The sequence below is a fragment of the Fulmarus glacialis genome, unplaced genomic scaffold (assembly GCF_000690835.1).
Source record: "Fulmarus glacialis isolate BGI_N327 unplaced genomic scaffold, ASM69083v1 scaffold32149, whole genome shotgun sequence".
In the NCBI taxonomy this organism is placed as follows: Eukaryota; Metazoa; Chordata; class Aves; order Procellariiformes; family Procellariidae; genus Fulmarus; species Fulmarus glacialis.
In genome coordinates, this window is record NW_009233091.1 from 1,316 (window position 1) to 10,720 (window position 9,405).

At 44.8% G+C, this 9,405-nt stretch overlaps 1 protein-coding gene across 1 annotated transcript; it reads left to right on the forward strand.

Moving 5' to 3' along the window:
- The first annotated feature begins 236 nt into the window (after window positions 1–236).
- On the forward strand, window positions 237–2,579 carry TMEM200C (transmembrane protein 200C). The gene has a single exon (XM_009585194.1). It carries the CDS (start codon window positions 237–239, stop codon window positions 1,884–1,886), a length of 1,650 nt encoding a protein of 549 aa, XP_009583489.1. The 3' UTR covers window positions 1,887–2,579.
- Window positions 2,580–9,405: the final 6,826 nt, after the last annotated feature.

Genomic DNA, 9,405 nt, shown 5'->3' on the forward strand with positions numbered 1-9,405 from the left:
CAGTCTGCCTGTCTCTTTCTCACACACAGGAGCTGTGGGCAAGGGAGATCGGCCTGTTGGTGTCAACTCCCATCCCACTTGTTGAGGCTTTTAATTAGCAGGAGTTTGAATGAGGAACAGCAAACAGAGACACCTCTTGTGCTGCAGGTCTGCCCCTGGTCCTCATCCTCTTCTCTTCTCCCTTTAGCTACAGGAACTGGAGTGGCCATAGGGGGCAGTACCCTGGATAGCCAGCCATGATCGCCACTGGAGGCCTCCTGAGGATCTCGGCTAGGAAACAGGACCCCTTGCGACCCCAAAGCCAAGTCCCCAAACGCAAACGCAAGGCCAAAAAGAAGCGCAAGAACGACGTGGTGGTGGTGAAAGGCAAGCTCAAGCTGTTCTCCCTCTCGGGGCTCATCGCCCTCTGTGGCATTCTGGTACTGCTGGTGGGCATCGCCTTGGCCGTGGTGGGCTACTGGCCGAAGCCCAGCCAGGTGTACAGAGAAGGCAGCTTCAGCGGGGGCCGGCACCTGGCACCGCAGGGTGGCACCCCCAAGAACCGCTCCTGGAGCCAGGAAGGGGCACAAGCAGGGATCCATCCAGAGTCACCCCCCAGAGCCAACACCTCCACCACTGCTACCACCTGGGGGTCCCCGCAGTTCCCCCCCACTTCCTCGTCTCCCCAGGCCTCAGTGGGTTTCCTTTTCCGTCTTTTCTCGAGCTACTTGCATTCAGACAAGCTGAAGGTGCTGGGCCCCCTCATCATGGGTATCGGCATCTTCCTCTTCATCTGCGCCAATGCAGTATTGCACGAGAACCGCGACAAGAAGACCAAGATCATCAACCTGCGTGACCTCTACTCCACTGTCATCGATGCCCACAGCCTGCGGGCCAAGGACAGAGGCACCCCGGCCTCAGCCCCTCTCAATGGCTTTGTCAACTATGTGCAGTCCCGGGGCCTAGAGCTAAAGCCTGGTGGTGAAGGCCTGGGTGCTGCGGCCATGCTGGCCAAGAGCTCCTGGCCACCAGGACTGGGTGTCTCCCTTTCCCCGCCGGACCTGGTGTCCTCGCCACGGCGTTCCTCCTTCTGCACCCCACCGCAGCCACCCAGCCTGGCCGAGGCTGTGTACAGCATCTACCGGGAGCGTGCTGCCCTTGCTGGCCGCACCGTCACCAGCCCACCCTGCAGCCCGCCGGAGAGCTGGGGCCGGCACAGCACAGCCAGCTCCATCGTTGGCTCTTCGCTGAGCGCTTTCACCCTCCTGCCCTTGGAGCCGAGCAGTGGAGGGGGAGGCTGGCGGAGGCCCCCTGGTGAGCGGGGAGTCCGGGAGATCCCACGAGGGGAGTTTGAACTGAGCCTGACCGACCTCAGCAGCAGCGACATCGAGGGAAGCTGTGGGACGAGGAGGCACAAGCTGGTTCTCAGGCGGCAGAGCACCAGCTGCTTGCCCGATGCCAGGTGTCCTCTTTTCCCTGAGCCACCTCGGTCCCCAGCTGTCAGCAGGGGCCCGGACTCCAGCCTCTTGGTAAAGGCATCTTCTAGCTACTCCAAATCTCTGGATCTGGGGGGGTCGCCCCCCTCAACCCCTCCTGTCATCACCAGAACGGACACCCAGAGCTCCCAGTCCGAGCCTTCCAGCAGCAATAAGGGCTACAGCCACCTGGAGGAGGCAGGCACCTCCTTGGAGTCAGTTGCCAACGCCCCAGCCAGTAAAATCCAGGACTGTGAGGAGGAACCAGTTGAGAAGACGGACCCCCTCAAGGCTACCAGCAGAGAACAAACAGGGGAGCAATCCCAGCAAACTCAAAGACAGTACACAAATAAAGAGAAACTCTTTATGATTTCTAGGTCGCACGCTGCATTAGGGCTGGAGGACGGGGAACTGGAGAGTACTGGCATCTAAACAAAACAGAGAAGGCACAAAGGACACCTTGCAAACCTCCACACCTTCCCCCTTCTCCATCTCCTTGTGGACTTGGGAGACCGACCAATATCCAAAGAGCTGCAGTATGTTACCCTTGAAAATTGAATTCTATAAATCCTGTAGATGACTTCAGGAAGAAAAAGAAAATCCTCTCTGTCCGATCGTGATTGTATTTCCATGCAAGCCAAATTGTATTAAATATCCACAGTCCAGCAAGTTCTTTGGATCAGATTAATACAATTTCGGACAGTATAACTGTGCACTTTACTCTTTTGATTTCCAAGTGCCCCTTCTTCTCCGCTGATTTCTTTCTTGCTGATTTGCCACTAACTGCTTGAAAACCGCAGGCACCTTTTTAAGCTCAAGAGCAACGTGGTCTTCAGATCAAGAAAGCTGAGCTCTCTCTTTGTTTTGGTTCAATCACTAAAAAGTTTGCAAGGCCTTAAGGATGATGTACCTTGACAAAGAATGAGTTTGTTTAAATTCTGGAAAAAAATGACAATTTAGAAGAGACTGGAGCGGAATAGAGCTCTGATGATTTAGTTAAAACCATTACATTCCTGAATCCAAAATACCTACTATTACGTGATACTTAATAAGTATTATTACACATGTATTGATTAATAGCATTAAAAGATTTTTTTTTTTTAAATAAAACATTTACAAACAAAACTGCCACACAAAAAAGTCCTTTATTTTGGTAAGTAATTACAGATATCAGAAACCTTTTCTTTTTATAATGTGAAAGGTTATAGAGATGCTATGAGGCCAAAGGTTTGCTTATGCTTTTAAGTTGTTAATTAATCATTTAGGAGTAATTTCAAAATAAATACTGGTTCAGTCTCCGAGAAAGCACACTTTAATTCAATCAGCAGATTCTGTCTCCATTTCTAACAGTGCTCTGTGACGGCTGAAGAAATGCGAGATTTTGACATGCTAAGGAAAAAAATTTTTTGAAGGTTTGACCTTCTATTAAAATTAGATTTTCATGAGTAACACATTAATCTCAAACTGCAGCATATTCTTTCTGGATTTTTCGCTTCCCTTGTAACTGTTGTGTTAAGCCTTTCTGCTGTTACGGTTCCTATTCATGAATGCGTGTGCATAAGCTTAATTTTAAAGCATAATGATAGCCCTGTCAATCTCATAGCAGTTGGCCCTATTGAAGTCAGCGGAGGTTTCTCACTGACTTCGGTGTGGTGAGGATTTCTTCTTGCGTGAGAAAAGCATCAGGTTTCCTGAAGGCTGGAGAATGCCTCCTCTGTAGGCAGATTTTTGGTAAATTGATAAGCTGTTTCATTTTCATAGCTGCAGCACGGCAGGCACTCTTTTATTTTGCCAAAACAGCTTTATGTGCTCAGAAGATTTTGTCAATACTTCAGATTTTAAATATGGATGTGGCATTTCGCTACTACGGGAAGAGAAATCGACATTAAACAAATACAATGTGTAGGCAAGCAAGAGTCTTTCTGTTGCAGTTAAAATTTTTCTTATGGCTTCATGTTTTAAAATGCTTAGTTATATGTTTAACTACTTACATTACAGTACATCATTGCAAAATTGAATATAACTATCACTATATGCAATTGCATTTAGTAATCCAGCAAAATCCTCTATTAAATAAGGCTGATTTAAAAGAAAAGAAAAAAAAAGAAAGAACAATTTGCCCTGTCAGAGTCCTGAAACTGGGGAAGCAGAAAGTGCTTGTTCTCTCGAGCAACGGAGACATCCAAGTGGCAATATCTTTCCTCCTGTCAGTGGCAACCGGTGCATTGACAATATGAACATCAGTGTGGCGTTTTTTGCTATCAAACCGCTAGCACACAGCTGGCAAAAAATGTGTTGTAAAACTGCCTGGATTGGCATGGGCTGGATTAGGCGCCGCGTGAAGTGGCGGGCGGCTCGGCTGGTGCTGGCGTTTGCACGGGTCTTTCCTTTCAGTTCCCCGTGGGCGACGGCCCTGCGCTTCTGCTCCTTCTCCTGTGACTTCCAGCAAGGTTTATGAGATGTATCTGTGCAGCGTTACCTGGTGCCAGCGGAGATGCTAGTTATTGACACAGCTGAAAACACACCCTGTTTGTTATTTTCCGCGTGAAAACCCTTCATGGAGGTGCAAGGGAAAAGGTGAGTCATTGGTGCTACTTACTGGGCCATGGGGTCCTCGTGAAGATGCGGCAGGGGTTTGTTTTATTCCGAGAGGGGGAGACAAATGCTTTTTTTTAAATAGTCTTGGTAAATATTTCTTTAGTCATCTGAACCTGCAATGTGCTTTGGAAAAAAAAAAAAAATTTTTCAAAAGTGTCTGGGTATACTCCTTAGATTGATTTAAAATAAAGCAGTCCAGTAATTCTCCTGATGATTAATTTACTGCAAAGCTTTCTAAATAACAAAATTACAACAGAGTTCGGGTTTAATAAGTAAAATCATAGCCTGTTCCTGTGTTGCCAAAAAAAGGTGTGAAACAGGAACTTTCATCAATCAAGCTGGATTTTTTATAACAGCAGCTAGAAGTGATTCGTAACATATAGATTAATAAGCAGAGAAAGATGCCTCTCTCTGTTTGCAAGTTATCCAAAAATCTCTCATTATTTTTGCAAATTTATTAATTAAAACTGTTTGTTGAGCAACTTATGCAGTGGTGGAGTTGGAGTCAGAAACTGTTGTTTAAAATTCAAGATGGGCAAGTTAGTTTAACATGCCGATGTTAGAAAACAGCTGAGAAATTCAACCCCCGTGCACCAGCCGTGACTGCTGGTAGTACCATTAGCCTTGGAGAGAAACGCAGCGGCTGGTAAGGAGCTGAACCTTTCCTGGTGATGCCAGCAGGTGATGGGAGTGCTGGGGTTTGCGCCTTGACCCCTTCTTGAGTCTCTCCCAGCTGGCCCTGACTGCTTCTCGGCCCTGCCAGGCTGCCCCTTGGCCATCGTTTCCTCATCCTGTCACTTGCGTACGCAATTTTCTCCGATCTAGTTTCTTCCTTTTAACCTTCGTCTCCAGCGTCCTGCCACCAAGTGCTTCCTCCACCGTCCTTGTCAAGAGCCAAGAAGCTGCCTCTATGTCCCAGTATCTGCCTGCCTGTGTGTGGCAAAAAGAGATGTGCTCACGCACAAACTACTTATTATTAGTCCCCCTATTTAAAAAGTGATATCCCTGAAGATACGTTAAGCTAGAATACCTAGGCATAAATTTTTGCTATGGAAAATAGAGATTTTGGTCCAGAAATGTTTCTTTTAGCATAGAAGAGCAGCTTTGATATTTATATAAAATTTCCAGAGGAAAAGTGAATTTCTACCCGAACCCGAACTCCCATCACTAGATTTGTTTGTTGTGAGTATAGATGCTGTTCGGACCAGTCTGAGGACATAGGCAAATGCCCTAATTGTATTTGAGTCCTACTGCTGTTTCTTACAAAATCCTCAGGACTCTGGAGAAGCTGCGGACATGATCACACTGTAACCCAGTTCTGGCTCAGTTTTCACTGGCTAGCAAAGTATTTTAAGTCCTTGCGTTAACCCGGCTCACTTGACTGAACTGATTTACCAAACTCCTCATCTGTTGACATATCAGCTGATCTACTACAAAAGACTGTATCCCAGATTTATTATTATTTAGATACATTTTTAACAGCCTTTTCAAGGACTGATGCTGTCCAACAGTGACTAATAGCGCACCTACAAACATCGAATTAGGAAACTGTTAACATAGTTGTAAGTCTAGAGTCTGAGACAGAGTATGGATTTCCGTAACAGCCAAAACGGTTTACACAGAAGTAGCAACATGACTTCAATTAAACAATAATTTTTATTAAAAGTAATGGAGATGGCACAATAATAAAAGTTATTGGATTTCAGTAGGAGTAATAGCCTTTGATATCATTTAACAGTTTTTCTTTCTAAATGAGTATATTCATGTGGATGCAATAAAACAGGACTGTATTTATAGTGAGAAAGGAGAATTACTAATAATTTCAGTAGATCACAAATTAATGCTTTGCCTCATTAACATATTTTAGTCCCTCAAATTTCACTCTCTATTTGGAAAGAGAGGGAGAGAAAGAAAAGAAAGCAACAACCAACCTCTGGCCATAACCTAGCTAGAAATCAGACCTTGCTACACAAAACCACACAAAATATGAGTGCTCAGTGGTAGCTGACAATTAAAATTTAATAATCAATAAAAGTATAGGGGTTTTTTGCCTTTTGCCTTTTTTTCTTCTAGAGCAAATACATCAAACTGCCCTCAGAAAAAGCCTCTTTCTCTCTGACTTCTCCAAGGCTGTCAATAGCAATACTTGCAGTGCTTTATCCAGGTGGCTTAATTACTATTTTTCTCTACCAAGGGTGAGTCAAGGGTTCAGTTTGGGCCCGCAAACAGCGAACAAGATGCACAGCATGCGCAGGCACAATCTGAGAGGGTAAATAGGGTCTCACAGCCACAGGCAAAAATCTGCCGTAGAAGAATATACTAGTATTATTTTATTCCAGAAGCCAGGCTTCCTATTTACCACTTCTAAAAATCTCCAAAGCAGAAACCTCTAAGCCAGTGCACTGGAAAATATCTTCTATCATTTAGCATTCACTGTAAGCATGGAGACAGAAGGAGACCCTGGAGGTCCAACAGAGGCAGGAATGATCAGGTGAAATGGCATCAAAGTGTGGATGGGGGAACTAGGCTACTAGAAAGGATCTGACTGGATCACAGGGTAATTCAGGAGCTGAAGGAGCATGGCCTGTGTTTATCCACTGATTAGTCTTCTATCTACATTTTAATTAGACAGAGACAGGGGAGCCACAGTACTACTTTTAAAGTTTTCTCTCCACTGTTACTCTTTTTAAATTACATCATTGCAATTAGACAAAGCTTGTTTGGTGAAGGCATCAAAAGAGGTGCAAACTGAATAAGTGTCAAAATCACTATTAAAACTTCAGGCCGTGAGGTTTCCTTTGCCCTCCTCTGCACAAAGGAATTTCAGTCTAAGATTTTGTGTATTACTTTTCCTTTTTTCCTTTCCACTTTCTCCCCATGACAGGTTTGGTTCTGGTGAGGACATGTAACTGATACTCTCAGACTGGAAGGTGGAAATGGGGAGAGATTGTTTGGCTTTAGATAAGCAGCCCGTTTCACGCTAAGCTTCACAGCTAAAGTAAAAAATGGCAACTAAAAAGTCAATGTTCAGCATTCAAGTGGCTAATATATATATTATTTTCATAAAGGTTTAAATAAACTTCAACTTTGAAGAAAACATAGTCTACAAGGCCAGGGTATAGATATTGCCAAACAACTGGAAGAACCATCAAAATATTTACTGAAATGTCTAAATATATTGAGACAAATCATGGTTTGGTTTGGTTTTATTTTCTGTGAACTGTAAAACATAAGACATCGCAATACCCAGCATCCCATAAGATAAGATGGTTCAATACCATCACATATCCTAGGATTGCTTTCTGTTCATCACCACTCGTAAGGTTTGGCATGCTGCTGATACATCCTCCCCAACCTGTCTGGGAGCAGGCTGAGGCCACACCATACAGCTCCCATTTTGTTGCTATAAATGGAATCAGCCACTTGTAAAGGAGCAGGACTTCATAATGTCCGTTCCGGTAAGCACGGGAGCTGGTAATGACTTTGCAAACGGAGGTGGCTCGGTAGAGGGTGCAACGCAGCTCCCTTCACACCTCGGAGCAGCACAGAAACCTGTGGTAGGGTCTCACAAAAAACTACCTGCAAAGGCTTGGCAAACTAGCATTTCTGAGGTCTGCCACACAAGAGTCACCTGAGGCAGCTCCATCAAGATAAACCCCCAATGAGCTAATATGATACCTCTGCAACACCGTAAAATAGCCTTCCTCCTTATTCCTGAAGCATGCTTTAGGTCTCTCTGAGGGATGTAGCATGTTTTTACTTCACTGACTTTACAATCAAAATTCATTTTAAAGAAATGCAGTTTGGTCTCAGAACCTAATAGAACCTGTTATTTAAAATGCTTATAAAGTCCCTATTAAAATAGCATTGGATGACCACACAGTCCTTAATGTATTTCTAACATGCCTTCGGTACAGAGCATGACTATCTTCAGAGATACAGCCACAAAGTGTGCAAAGACTAAACTTGGTTTTTTTAAAAGCACCACTATGCAGTGATGACAGCACGCAAAAGTCTGCCTCTAATGATGTTTCCAAACCACGCAAGTAGCCTACTGTGGGACAGAGCCTTGAACGCTTGTCCTCCAACAGGAGATCCATCCCTCATCTTTAACAGAGCCTCTTTTTGCATGCGAGAAGCTGAAGTGCTAATCTATTTCACTATCTTTCAGACTCATCGCACACAATATTACAGGAAATAACTTAGCAAAAGCATAAGACTTTCCGAAGACCTCCCTGCAGAATATTTAAGGACACAAGCAATATTAGGCAGCTGATGCCATTCTGTTTCAAATGAGGAACTTAAAATGAGAACAGGTAAAATCTGACACTACTCATTACTTTACTGTGATAACACAGCATAAGCTGATGATAGTTGCAGCTCTTTGGGTTTTAGAAACTTAAATCTGTCTGCTGGCACTGCTAACTTAACTAACACTAACAGGTTGCCTTGGTGCTTGAAAATGCAAACAGGACAGTTTTTGTCCTTGTGTCTGTCTTCGCAACACGTACAGTGTCTGGAGCAGCAGCACTGAAACAAGGACGGGTGCTAAGGCTGCATTTCTCACCATCTGATCAGAGACTAATACACACAAGCTATGGAAGGAAGTTGTTTCTTTTAGACCCTTAAACTAGAGTTTTGGTGCACCATCACCTTAATGAAGCAGCTGTGCTTTTAAGGAACTGTTTGGGACTAACATGTAGGAAAGGTGAGGATGCCTTCCTAGCAATGTTCTTTGCAAGGACCTACTGCCTCTTCTCTGGCACACAGCAGGGAAAACCTGAATAAAAGCTGTAGCACAGTTGTGGGATCAATGATCTCCTGGTGCTGCAGCAGTGCTGTGCCTTGGTAGCCCTCTGGCTGGTCCATGCTTGTCACTGACAATCTGGGAGGAGAGGGAAAGCAGCACATGATGAGCTATGGAAGGTCAGCAGCTTCTAGCCATCACCAGTTTGTAAAGTCAGCTGCTAGCAAGGCACCTAACGAGCCCCATGAGTTACCCAAAGAGCAAAAGAAGCCAACAAGCTCGCAGGTTGCATCATCACTGGTGTCACCAAGAAGGCACTATTGAAGATGGCAGGCAAAGGAAAGCAACAAGTCATTGAAGTTTCTATTGCACTTGTCCTTGCAGTCTTAGGTTGTCCAACATGGACAAAAAGGAACCACAAAATATTGCAGTTGCACCAGCAGTGGTTAGTAGCACTCAGCTGTTCCCATCTATAGCTGGCACTGACTTCACTGTAACTCATCACAGTCTCCGTAAGAGCTCTGTGAAGCTCTGCTAACATCATCCTAGCCAAGTGGAGACAGGGAAATAAAAGGCTTTCCTTCCCTCGAACGGGAGAATCTAGTG

Bases quoted from the DNA above. Each gene is read 5' to 3' on its own strand.
- TMEM200C (XM_009585194.1), top strand. From the start codon at position 237: ATGATCGCCACTGGAGGCCTCCTGAGGATCTCGGCTAGGAAACAGGAC.